Raw genomic sequence first — 14,005 nt, 5'->3', positions numbered from 1 at the left:
GGTTAAGGATCTGGCGTTGCCATGAGCTGTGGTGTAGGTCACAGATACGGCTCGGATCCCACGTTGCTGTGGCTATGGCGTAGGCCAGTAGCTATAGCTCCGAGTAGATCCCTAGCCTGGGAACCTCCATTTGCCACGGGTCCTAAGAAAATAAAGGCCAAAAAAGAAAATGTACCACAGCCAGGCACTTAACATTAAAAGAAACACTAAGAAAATTATAATATAGCACTTAGAGAACTACTATGTGGTTGCTTATGAAAATCATAAAATAACAGGGAAAGCATTTTTTGAACAAATATTTAGTGAACACCTACTATATGTAAGGTACTATCACATGTGCTCAGAATTCAGTGGAGGAGAGATCAGGACAAAGTCTTAGCTCCCCTGGAGCTGACATTCAGCTGAAGGGAGAAAGGGAAAAGGGTGATAAGTAGAACATGATAAAACTGTGTAAGACCACGTAGAGACAGTGGGGCAGAAGGTGGGTTGGGATTATGGGTGTTCATGTTTTTCTTTTCTGGACTTTGCAAAATATGATATACTTTTGTCGACTTTTTCCTTATGGAAGGCAAAATGCAGGTTTTAGAATCTTATTTCCATCATCATAGTATACACCGAGTAATATTGCTTTAAGAGCTTTATGATTTCTGATGTAGATGGTATGTCTTGGTAAAACTAGGAAACAGAAATAGTAGAACCCTATAGCAAAATGTAACATAGTAGTCACATTGTTGAGAAACAATGCCTTATGTGAAGTAATTCAGTGTAATATTTGAAAATTCCTCACCCCCAACAATCTGTCATTTTTTATATCTCATTCTAAGAGAAAGACATGCTTCAAAGCCCTGGGTTCTTGTAAGAGCAGTTGACTCCATTTAGGTGAAGACACTGAAAAGCTCTTGTGTCAGAAATATATATAAATACATAGATTATAAATTTACACTAAAAGAGGAATTTTTCTGATAATGGAATTCTGTATGTTAATATCTATTGCTTTATGTGGTTTGTGTAATTTTCATGGGCTAATTATAATTCTGAGCTACTTTGTCATATATTTTTCTTTAGTTTTTTGTTTAAATGATAAATATATATAAAAAATAATATATGCGATTAAAAAAAACCTCAAACAGTGTAAAGTGAATGAAGTAAAAAGTAAAACATTCCTCACACACACTCCTCGCCTCACACCCAACAAAGTGAATTTCCCTGGATTTAAACACTGCCAGCATTAATTCTCCACATATTTTTTTTTTCAGTGCTTATGCAAACATACATCCAGGTCTTTTTTTCTTATTTAAGCCAATGTAAGGTGACCTAGCTAATTGCTGTATGTTATTGTTTATTACTGTGGATTGATAGTGTGGGTGTGTAGGTGATTTTTTTCTTCCCTCTTCAGGGACAGAGACCATGGACAGAGGAGAACCCCCTCCAACGATATCTTCGTCTTCTTCACCCTCCTCCCCTTCACCCACCTTGGGCAGACAAAGGCCTGAAATTGGATCGTTTCTTAGAAAGAAGAAAACTAGTGATATCTACTTTGTGTCTCTCGTTTGGGCCATCATTGGAGTCCAGATCTGGTTGAACCTATGGATTATACAGTTGCTGCCAGTGCCTATTGCCGGTAATTGGTTAATTATGATCTTGTCTCTGAAGACTTTTATCTTGAACTTTTGGATTTTAATGTTTGAGATAATTTTACTCAAGTAAAATAAGAGGGGACAGAAAACAAACAAAAAATAAATAAAAGGGGAGCGGCAAGTTCCCGTGGTGCAGTGGAAATGAATCTGACCAGGAACCATGAGGTTTCGGGTTCAATCCCTGGCCTGGCTCAGTGGGTTTAAGGATCCGGCATTGCCATGAGCTGTGGTGTAGGTCGCAGACGCGGCTCAGATCTGACATTGCTGTGACTCTGGCATAGGCTGGCAGCTACAGCTCCGATTCGACCCCTAGCCTGGGAACCTCCATATGCGACAGGTGAGGACATAAAAAGACAAAAAAAAAAAAAAAAAAAAGGAGCAGCTAAGAACAGGGTGGCCCCCCTAAAGGTTTTCTACAACTATAATTACCCGGGGCTTATTCTGGATGCCATAGGAGTTTCCTTAAGACCGCTACAGAGATTTTAAAGGGGAAGGGGAGTTCCTGTTATGGCTTAGCAGGTTAAGAACCCAACATAGTCTCTGTAAGGATGCCTCATTCAGTGGGTTAAGGATCTGGCATTGCTGTGGCTGTGGTGTAGACCGGCAGCTGCAGCTCTGATTTCACCTGTAGCCTGGGAACTTCCATGTGTTGCAGGTGTGGCCACAAGGAAAAAAAAATTCATACCAAAATGCTAATGAAGGAACTATGATGTGTAACACTGAGCTCATGGTTCAAAATAGTTAACTGGACTCTAAGGCCAGGGCTGAAGACACAGAAATCCCTGGAGGTAAAGAAATTATAGTGGTTGGGATCAGTTATCTAAGTCCAGACTTCAAGGCAATTCTCTAGTCCCACCACCTTAGGTGGCGTGTAACGGAGATGTAACCCCTGTCTGAAGGGCTACCACACCACCCAACCAACTGTGGAGGGGTACCTGCTGAGGTTGTGCTGTGCACAGCCATTTCTAACAGCCCCTGCCTGTACCCACCCTGCTTCTCTGCTGCACCCTGGTAAAAGATTCATTTGTACAGAACAGCATCAAGTAGAAAAATAGAAATACCAAAGAAGATGTTACCCTGCAGTGGTATAAAACCATGGTGCAGAAGAAATACTTTATACGTACCTGGTCACTAAACTCAAATACCTAAGGAATAGAACAAAATTTGGCAAGAGCAGCTGTAATAGCCAAGCCGATCAAGATATTTTAAGGTTATTATTCTTTACCCTGAAAGCTAAGGTGTAAGGAACCAAGGTGGTACTCACTGAGAACTTGATGATCAGAGTATCTTACATTTATATGGGCTGTGAATCCCTGACCCCTTCAAAGAATTGGACTTCACAAAGGATGTGGGGACTATATGAAAAATTACTTGTCTCAATTACATCAATTTGGAATACTTTGAACTTTCTTGCCTCCCTCCTTTTTTTTTTTTTTTTTAATGTATCTTTATTTTAACATCAGCTTTACTGTGTTTTAGGAAGGTCATGTGAAATTGAGGAACTTTTTCATGTTATAATTTTGTGATCTGTATTTTGTTGAGGTATGTATTTTTCATTTTCCTTGTAGTCTGGATACTCAAAAAGCTTGTTATTCACTTTGGTGTTGTGAACTTCCTGGAGAAGCGGTGCTCCGTGTGGTGGCAGGTTATAGAGCACTTCCTGAAGGAGCGGCAGGAAGCCCTGGCACCATGGCCAATTATCGGGCTTGGAAAATTCTTACTAAAAGTGGATAGCAAGGTATTGTATTTTAAGAACTTGGGTTGTTTTACTGGGCGTTTATGTGTGCCATTGTCTGAAAGATTCCATTTTATGGTGTATTCTATTGTAATTATTGATAACACATTTAATGTCTAATTCGGTGATGAAAATTACAGTTTAGAATTATGGCATATATAAGGAGGGGATAGATTCAGTTTGGATAAGAATTGTGTAGATATCTTTATGACTTAAAAATGGGGGAAAAGGAACATCTAGGTCCATCTCTCATTTTATAGATACCAAATTGAAATCTAGAGGAGTTAAGGGACTTGCCTAAAATTGTATAACCAGTTAGTGGTTCAATTTAGAGAATATTTTTGGAGTAATTCTCCTGTGTCAGATATTGTGCTAAGTCCTGGGGACAATTAGATAAATCAGGGAAAACTAGATACAGAAGCTCTGTTTAGTGAGTGGAGAGGCAGCAATCCATTACAGTTCAGAGGCTATTTTAGAGTCAGAGGCTTAATGGTTAAGAGCATGGGCTTCGAATCCAAACTCTGATTTCAGATCCCATTTCTTTTACTCATTAGCTCTGTGACCTTGGATGAGTTTCTTAACCTTTCTGTTATGCCTTGGTTTCCTTATCGATACAATGAGTATAATAGCAGGTACCTACCTCATAGAATAGTTGTAAAGCTTAAATGAGTTAATATAGGCATAATTGTTAGATCAGTACCTGATACACAGTAAGCTCTAAATAGCTGTTAGCTGTTAGAATTTGGGGAGGACAAGTATGTACAAGAGTCAGTGGTAGTACTGAGCAAGAAATGACTCACTGTTGGTGAGTATTGAGAGGGGAAGTTTTGCAGAAGAGATGGTACCAGAGCAAATTTTGAAGCACTGGAAGGAGTTTATTAGGTAGACATGGCGAGAAGGGCAGGTGCATGGAGCGGGGCAAGGGCCTAGAGACTCCTGCAGCGTGAGTTCTCAAGGGACACCAGTAAGATGGCAGTGGCTGGTTTATGTGAAATAGCCCTTAGTAGGAGCGAGACGGATCAAGAAGACCTTTTCCTGTGCCATGCTGTGCAAGCTGGACTTTATCACAGGGCTAGTAACTACTTTAACAGGTCTGTCCATGACTTAAGGTTGAGAAATACTGTTCGGAGAAACAAATGCAGATATAGGTGAGAATAATAACTGGAGTTGATGTTGGCAGTGAAGGGGGGAGGTCAAAGGAGACACAGGGGACACGTTTTCTTACATGTTGCCTTGCTGTCTTCCAGAAAGTTGGCCAGTTTTAATTCCCACCACTGAGACATATGAGAATGACCATTTTCTTGAGCTCTTGCCGATACTGGATATTATAGTCTAACAAAAAGTCCATTTTAGTTTTGTAAAAAGAAGTATCTCAGTGTTGTTTTGATTTGAAATTTTTAAAAAATAAAAATGAGGTTGATTATTTCATTTGCTTATTGGCCGTTTATATTTTTCTTGTATAACTTGCCTATTTCTGTTCCTATTTTTTTTCGAATTTTTAAATAAATAAATTTCAACGTATTTGTCACATCTCCTGGTTAAGGTGAAGCTTTAACTTATTAGAGCAGATTTAGCACTTCAAACTGTTTAAAGAGGGTAACTCTCCTTTCAACTAATTTCTTGGTCTTAGCATTATCAGATGGGCTAGAAACTAAATGCTGTTTTCAGCATCCCATGTACTTGTATTTAGAACGCTTCATTTAGGAAGGCTCTACAGTTGTGTCAGTTGAAGTTCCAGAGGCATTGAAAAGTATTTGTTATGGAGTAGCTTTGTAAAACTGTCATTTTTGTTCTCATTTGCATGCCAATTTATCCTTAAGGAAGATAGACAGAAAAAGGAATAAAAGTAGCTATATCCAATTTTTTGCTGCTATATCCAATACATATCAGAATAAATGGTGACCACAGACTGAATATTCGTTTAATTATAATTGATCCCAAAATTATCATCTATCCAGTATATCTGGGCTCCTGCTTTGGGGAATAAATATTTTTCATGTTTCTATTTAATTTTAATTGATTGGACCAGTGTTTTTAAATGCTCCGTCTACAGGAGATTGAAATATGTCTGAACATGCATTGGGTGTGCTTTAGGGAAAGCTCTGCACACCTCATTTATAGTCATTCTGATGAAGTTATGCTTTTCAGTCTCTGTGCTTTTTATATCACTAATAATGCCTTAAATCCTATATTTACTGATTTTTAGATTATGTGTCCAACTAACTAGCATTAGTTATTAAAGTGCAAAATATTGTGCAGTGTAGATGAGGTAATGTTTAAGTGAAAAAAAGCAGGTTATTACGTACAGTGCCTCAAAAGTCGGAAATGGAGGGAAATGTACCACATATGGTCAGAATCTTCGATATGTCTGTTTTTTGGCCGGTTGTTCACGGTTCCAAATGAGCACTAAAATGTTTTACTCTTTAGGAAATGTGAAATAAGTAATATTGTAAAGCTACAACTACAAAGTGCAATGAAAATGTAGTACGTGAACATGAATTAGTTTATACAGGGACTGAAAATCCTTTTGGTGCATGGTGTGTGAAAGAATCTTAATTATCACTTTGATCTTTGCAATTTGGTATGTAAGTTTAAGCCTATAAGCATTCAGGTTATTTTATGTATTTTAAGTTATTGAATTGCCAACAAAACTCGTGGTTATCATCATTTCAATCACGTATCTTAAAGGAATACAATATTCATTTGGTTTTAAAACTTCGTTAATGCATTACAGTTTTTTCCCCTGTTTTTCCTTTGTCTGAGATAATTTCCTCCTCATGCTGTCAGTGACTTTCTTTTCTTTTCTTTTCATACTATTACTGCATTCTCTAATGATATGCCACTGATCTTATCTTCTCTTTCTCACCTTACCCCCTGTCCTCAAGCTCTGGCACTGGCTAAATAAGAAGGTAAACAAACACCCAGATGTTGGTTTTTTTCCTTTTGAATTCTGTAACTACCCCCTGTATCTCTGTTCTCAACGCATAACTGTCCATATGTCAAACTAAGTTTTTGTTGTTCAAGTTCTATTATAAGCTATGGAAGGTCGTGAAGCATTAATATTGTCAAGTACAGTTTGCTAAAAAACTCAAAGCTATTTATTTAGGATGAAGATGGTATCTCCTTGCCCAGGTGTGTGTAAGTTCTGTCTTGTAGTCCTTTGTCCACTGTGATTTGCATTCCTTTTCAGCCCTGTAATGGCACAGACTGATATGCTAATCTCCTTTGGTAGGTGAGAGCACATTATGTAAAAGTTACTGAAAAGGAAAGAGAACTTTTTCTATAAACAACACAAGAATTTTAAAAACAATAAATCTGAAATACTTGTATGATTCCCTTGGCTGGTAATGTTAGATGTTATCTTTTTTTATAATCAGTATTCCAAAAATTTATTTTTATCTTTAAAAAGACTGTAGTCATGGCCTGTGACGTCTGATTTTATGTATTTCCAAAGGTATGAGATTGTATCCGAGGTCAGTGCCTCACATGATTGGCCTGAAATTGTCAATAACTTCAGTAAAGGCTAATCCAGACATATTAGCAGTGGTGTATACCTGTGACACACAGTCCACGTACAGTGGTTCTGACTTAATAGCATCACTTTCCTAGGTTGGATAGTGCAAGATGACGTCATTCATGTGTATTGTCTTTAAACACAATAAAACTTAAAAAAGCTTCAGTGGAAGTTTTTTATAGCAGGCCTTAAGAAAGATGTGGTACTTCTTGAAATTAAATCAAAATGAGACTTTTGAGCCTACAGGTAAGGGTTTCATTCTTTGTATTGAAACAGAAGAAAGGGGAGACTTTTGACAGTGCTTAAACATTTAAACTTTAGATTAAAAATAAACTGTGTAAAATAAATACACATACATCACCACCACAATACAGACAAATGCACGTGCACAGTTGACTATGTATACCTCCATTCCCTACATAACTAGTGTGAGTAAATGAATTCAATACTTGGCAAAGGATGGTGCTGCAAACATGTTACATTTTCTTACTTTGGTCAAAGTAGGTGGTTTTAATATATTTCTCCACTTTGTATTGAAATGAAATTGTCTTCAAGAGATGAGAGAAAGGAGAGCCAAAGTTGTTAGGTTCAGTCTGACTCAACCTTAGTGACTAAATGAGTTGGATTATTTAATTCATAGCTGACTAGTTGTGAGTTAATTTTAAAAGATTGCTGAGAGATCAGGTAACTTTTTTCTTTTCTTTGATGATTCCATGTAGTATAGGTCAAGCATTGGTGTAGAATAGGAGTGACTGTTTTAAGTTTTGAGAGTGTGCTCCAGAAAAGCAAGTGAATAAGTTGAAATCTATTTTGTTACATTTCATCCAAGGTCAGAAAATTTGCAGCATTGGGTATTAGTATTCCAAGTTAAAATGGAGTGAATTAGAGACTAATTCAAGAGAAGTAAGGGTGAGAGACACGTCTATGGTTAATTGAAATGTAAATAATGTTTTCTTTTTTTATTTTCATTTTTTATTATTTTTAATTACTTAATGAATTTTATTACATTTATAGGTGTACAACCATCATCACAACCAAATTTTACAGCATTTCCATCCCAAACCCTCAGTGCATCCCCCACCCCCCAATCTGTCTCATTTGGAAACCATAAGTTTTTCAAAGTCTGTGAGTCAGTGTCTGTTCTGCAAAGAAGTTCATTGTGTCCTTTTCTTCTATTCCACATGTAAGTGATAGCATTTGATGTTGGTGTCTCATTGTCTGACTGACTTCACTTAGCATGATAATTTCTAGGTCCATCCATGTTGCTGCAGATGCTGTTATTTCTTTCCTTTTAATGGCTGAGTAATATTCCATTGTGTATATGTACCACATCTTCTTTATCCACTCCTCTATCAATGGACATTTAGGTTGTTTCCATGTCTTGGCTATTGTATACAGTGCTGCAATGAACACTGGAGTACATGTGTCTTTGCAAGTCATCGTTTTCTCTGGATAGATGCCCAGGAGTGGGATTGCTGGATCAAATTTTTAGTTTTCTGAGGAATCTCCATATTGTTTTCCACAGTGGTTGCACCACTTTACATTCCCACCAACAGATAATGTAGGGTTCCTTTTTCTCCACACCCTCTCCAGCACTTATTGTTTGTAGACTTTTTGATGATGGCCATTCTGGCTGGTATAAGATGGTGCCTCATAGTAGTTTTTTTTTTTTTTTTTTTTTTTGGTCTTTTCGTCTTTTTGCCATTTCTTGGGCTGCTCCCACATCTTTTCATCTGTTTTTTGGCCATCTGTATGTCTTCTTTGGAGAATTGTCTGTTTAGATCTTCTGCCCATTTTTAATGGGCTTGTTTGTTTTTTTGGTATTGAGCTGCAGGAGGTGTTTATATATTTTGGAGATTAATCCCTTGTCAGTCGATTCATTTGCAAGTATTTTCTCCCATTCTGTGGGTTGTCTTTTCATTTTGTTTGCAATGTAACTTTTTCTTAAGACTTAATTGTTTTAGGAGTTCTCTTGTGGTGCTGCAGTTTAAGAATCCAGCCTTGTTCCTGCAGTGGCTTAGGTTGCTGCTGTGGTGTGGGTTTGATCCCTGGCCCAGAAACTTCCGCATGCCATGGGCACTGCCAAAAAAAAAAAAAAAAGACTTAATTGCTTTATTGCCTAGTATTTATTATTTACACTAAGACTACTGAAATCTGGTTTTTTAAAAAAACAAAGCAAAATAAAAATCTAAGGGTCCAGGATAATGAAATAGAAAACTCACAAGTGGACTAACACTTTCTCTCTCTCTCTCTTTTTTTTTTTTTTTTAGGGCTTTTTCCACAGCACATGGAAATTCCCAGCCTTGGGGTCAAGTCAGAGCTGCAGCCACCGGCCCACACCCCAGCCATAGCAACTTGGGATCCAAACCACATCTTCAACCTGTACTATAGCTCACGGCAACGCCAGATCCTTAACCCACTGAGTGAGAGTAGGGATCGAACCCTCATCCTCATGGATACTAGTTGGGTTCATTACTGCTGAGTCGCAAGGAGAGCCCCAAGGGCTGACACTTTCTTAATAATTTGATTAAATAAGACCAGTCAGTTAAGAAGTTTCAGGATGTCTTTTGGTGTAACTATAAATTTACCAGCATCTCTACGTTTAAAAGAAAAACGTATACTCTCCATTTATACTTGAGACATTCAGAACATAATCTAACATTGAGTAATTTTAAAATTAGTCTCCTTCTGCTTTCAGAAAATAAAGTTTAAAATCTGAAAAATAATTTTTCACAGCATGGAGGACTGGGAAAGTTACTAGACAACTGTTCAGTGTCCACGAGCAGGGCAGGTATTGATCTTGGAGAGACAGCAGTGAGTGATTGCTTGGAGCGAGATGTTAATTCTCTGCTTGGAAATTGAACCTGGGCAGCCTGGATGAAAACCAGGAATCCTAGTCACTAGACTAGCTAGAGGTTAAAAGCAGAATTGCCCAGATTCTTGCCCCCTGTTGAAAGCAAGAATGTTTCAAGGAGGCAAAGACCGTGAAATTAGATATAAAGTTTATTGTTAGAGTCACAGTACAACATATGGGAGAGCACACAGGGAAGTAGTTTATTTACCTCAGAATCAAAGCAGCAATACACACCCTAAAGAGGAGTGTGGGTGTGGGCACGGGCATCCCCAAGAGGTGATTTAAATTGCTTAACATAGGACAGTTCTTCCAGGTCTCTGATTACCTTCAGCTAATTATCTTGTTTTAATTCTCACACCTGACTGGACGTAGGACCCTCCCCAGTATGTGTATGCATCTTTTGGCAAAGACAGATTCCAGAGCAAAGAGTGCCAGCACGTTATCAGGACTTCTTATGGCCTGGTGCTCCCTCCCTTTCTGACCCCTAGGCATCTGACCCCTGGTGCTCCCTCCCTTTCTGACCCCTGCGCATGTATGCATAGTTAGGGAGGTCTCCTTGATCCCAGGAGTGACTGAAGTAGTCATCTTTCTTAGGTGGAAAATGAAACAAGGCCTAAAAGGACACAGACTATTTCTTATCAAACCGGCCCATGTAATGGATGAGTTCCCAAAGACAAAGATAGCCCCAAGGCCACAGACTCAACAAAAGGACCCCATCTATAAAAAAAACCAAGCACTCCCATGCTGCGGGGGAGCCCGAGTCTCACTCCCTGCTTCTGTTGGTCAACACATTCCACTTGCAATCTCATAGCTCCAGCCCCTGCCTCCTTCTTCCCCACTGTTCTAACAATCTTATCTCTCTACTCCAAGCAGAGCTCAGCTCCTACAATTGACTTTTTCCTTGAAGTGTCAAAAGTAAACAAGGCCCAGTTTACTTGGCCTGACGCGCGCGTCCCAGATGTTCTCAGCCCGGGTCTGCCTCCTGCCTCAGGATGACTGCTGGTGTAGTTTCCTTTGCCCAAAGTGGGGGGCGGGCAGGATCAGCCTCGTGGCATTTCTTTGTGAATTCACATTTCCATCCCTTTCTCTTCTCCACTGCTTCCTCTGACCATGTTTCTCCTTCTGTGTCTATAAGCTCCTGTTTCCCTAAGTCTTATTCCTTTACTCTTTTCCTCTTTTAAGTTTTCTGTCTACTTTGATTTTTCCTCTTGATTGGTCCTTAGTTCCTCACATTTTAAAGTCTTTCCCTGTCTCTCTACCTACTTTTTTTTCTCTCTCTTCCTCTCTTGCTATGTCCCTTTTCATCCTATTTTCTCACCTTATTTTAGCTGGCCATAATGCGAATAGAAACCTTTCCTGCAACTCTTTTGGCCTATGTATTGAGCTTCTTAAATGATTTTATTTATAGGTATACCTTGGATATATTGTGAGTTGGGTTCCAGACCACTGCAGTAAAGCGAATATTGCTGTAAAGCAAGTCACACAGTTTTCTTTGGGTTCCCAGTACATATAGAATCAGTTTATACTATATTGTAGCCTATTAAGTGTGCAGTAGCATTATGTCTTAAAAATGTATAAACCTTAGTTAAAAATACTTTATTGCTAAAAAATGCTGATCATCATCTGAACCTTCAGTGAGTTGTAGTAGTAACATCAAAGATCACTGATCACAAATCATCATAGCAAATACAATAATAAAGAAAAAGGTTTGAAATAGTCAGAGAATTACCAAAATGTGATATAGAGACACAAAACAAGAAAATGTTGTTGGAAAAAATGGTGCCAGTAGACTTGCTTGATGCAGGGTTGCCACAAACCTTTACTTTGTAAAAAAAAAAAAAAAAAAAAACACATTACTAGTGAAGTGCAATAAAATGATGTATGCCTGTAGTTTAAATTTTTAATGACGGAATTCCCACTGTGGCTCAGCAGAAATGAATCTGACTAGTATCCATGAGGATGCAAGTTCAATCCCTGGCCTCACTCAGTAGGTCAGGGACCAAGCGTTGCTGTAAGCTGTGGTGTAGGTTCCAGACACGGCTGGGATCCCGAGTTGCTTGTGGCTGTGGTATAGCTGGCAGCTACAGCTCCAATTTGACCCCTTGCTTGGGAATTTCCATATGCCATGGGTGTGGCCCTTAAAAAAGCAAAAACGATAAAAAAATTTTTTGAACAAAGCATCTAACCTTCAGTATTGTCCCTGGAATATAAATTATTATTTAGGTGCCTCTCAGTGGTGGATTTTTTCAACCTTCAGGTATAGGTTTATGATAGGAAAATTCTACCTTTGTTGAAAAACAAAGTTTGACTTTTGTAGTGTCATTGTACATAATGTGTTTGTGCGTAGTCTGTGTTTTATATGTTAAAAAATATCTAGACATAAACTTAGATATTCATACTTTCCAATAAAACATCATTTATTTAATATATTTCAGTATATGACTTTTAAAAAATTGAGTTCTCCAAGTTTTTTTCAGACGCTATAATTTGTGAATACAAAATCTGTTCTTAATTCTGAAATTACTCTATTGATCTTGCTTGTTCAAATATATGTTAGCTGAGCTTTTACCATATGCTTTGCACTGTTAGGTTTTGGAGATACAAAGAGGAGTAATAGAGAGCCCTAGCTCTTTCCTCAGGAAACCATCTCAAGAACTAGGTGTAGGGTTAGTTTCTGATTGTGAAACTTTTCAGTTTCATTGATTTTTAGAACTTACTTTCAAAATATGACCTCTGACCTTCCATATCTTAGAAAACTTAATTACTCTTTAAAATCTCTGCATTGTCTTTGATGCTTTGGTAGCATGCGTTGAAAATTAACTCTTCTGTTTGAAGCCGTAATCATTAAGATAAAAGATGCACTTTTCATCTTTGAGTTCAATGTCGCATTTATCTTTTAGTGACAGTGTCTTTCGTGAAAGATAAGGAGATACAAACTTCTGATCGTTGAGTGGAAAATAAATATTTTAGAAGTCACCTTGTTTTAACCAATATTCTTTGTTCTTGGATGTTTAACACTGTTTGGAGAGTATAATTCAGATTTAAATTTTGACTAATTTATTCAGCAATGTTCATATTGGGGTTGAGGGGTACAATGTGGTATTTCAGTAATGGTTACTCCGATTGTATTTTTGAAATGCTAAATGGTAGCTTTGCCTAACAGGAATTCTAGAAATTTATCAAAATTATGCATTCTGAAAAAAACAAAATTTTTTTAAATGTGGGATTTAAGTTATATTCAAACTAGTATATCAAGTATCATTTAGGGAAAACATAAGTTTAGTTATTGATTAAGGAATAACCAATACATTAATGATTATTCTTTATTTACAACAGTCAATTATAATTTGTCATAAACCTTATGTTTAAAAAAATAGAAATTTCAAGTAGAATATCATATTTTTAAGTATTTTTTATGAAACATTTCAAATATAAAAAGATACGAGCACCCACTTGCCTATCTTCGAGCTTGATAAAAGATTACCTATACAACTGAAGCTTATTTTGTCCCCCTCCCTGACTGTGCATCCACTTCCCCAACCCTTTTAACGCCCCTGGTAACTATTCTACTGAAGTTGGTATTTATCATTACCTTGACATTAGATTTTATTATTACTGTTTTTACAACCCTAATGCTATTAGAGGGAAAATTTAAAAAATATAATCCCTCTTTTAACTTACTCCTGTTTTATCTGCATAATTTAGGACATATCTGTTCTATAAGAGTCATAGTTTTTCTAAAGTCATCTATGTTTGCTAATTGACAGTTAAAATTTCATGAGATTTGAGGTCTCCAATGGATTGCCATTATTTTGTTTAGAATATTTATCAAATTATAAATTACAATTTGAAATGTAGATATACCACAGTTGGAGAACCCAGGCATAGATATAGGTCATGTTCAAATCGACTGCCTTTTCCTAGGCATGACAATAACGAACTCTTTTTATAACAACAGTGTTACTTAATACTGTTAATTTTCTGCAATTGCTTATAGCTTTCACTGCTTTAATCATTATGCCATAGTTTGTAATGTGAATATCCTATTTTCATGATATTTGGACACATATGTATTATTATTAAGTTGTGCTGGAAAGGTAACTAATTCTCTTTTTCATTTCTGTGCAGATGATCATCTGGTTGGAGAAGATGTTAGACAAAATAATTAGCATTTTCATCATATTTTTGTTAGTGATAGGAACCCTTCTTTTAGCCCTACTCCTGACCGCAAAGGTAGAGTATAACAATTAATATTACCATTAATA

At 37.3% G+C, this 14,005-nt stretch overlaps 1 protein-coding gene across 2 annotated transcripts in view; it reads left to right on the top strand.

The window, feature by feature from the left end:
- TMEM245 (transmembrane protein 245) overlaps positions 1 to 14,005 on the top strand; it is a 101,464-nt gene that overhangs the window by 28,267 nt on the left and 59,192 nt on the right. The window contains exons 5-8 of one of the 2 annotated variants that reach the window (XM_005660320.3): positions 1,397 to 1,621; positions 3,206 to 3,375; positions 6,258 to 6,281; positions 13,869 to 13,973. In XM_005660320.3, the coding sequence (XP_005660377.1) occupies positions 1,397 to 1,621; positions 3,206 to 3,375; positions 6,258 to 6,281; positions 13,869 to 13,973 (524 nt within the window). The remainder of the gene's footprint in view (positions 1 to 1,396; positions 1,622 to 3,205; positions 3,376 to 6,257; positions 6,282 to 13,868; positions 13,974 to 14,005) is intronic. The other variant, XM_021067267.1, reaches the window with a different exon arrangement.

Source organism: Sus scrofa, chromosome 1 (assembly GCF_000003025.6).
Source record: "Sus scrofa isolate TJ Tabasco breed Duroc chromosome 1, Sscrofa11.1, whole genome shotgun sequence".
In the NCBI taxonomy this organism is placed as follows: Eukaryota; Metazoa; Chordata; class Mammalia; order Artiodactyla; family Suidae; genus Sus; species Sus scrofa.
Note: the sequence above shows the minus strand (reverse complement) of the source record. Positions and strands in the feature narration are given on the sequence as shown.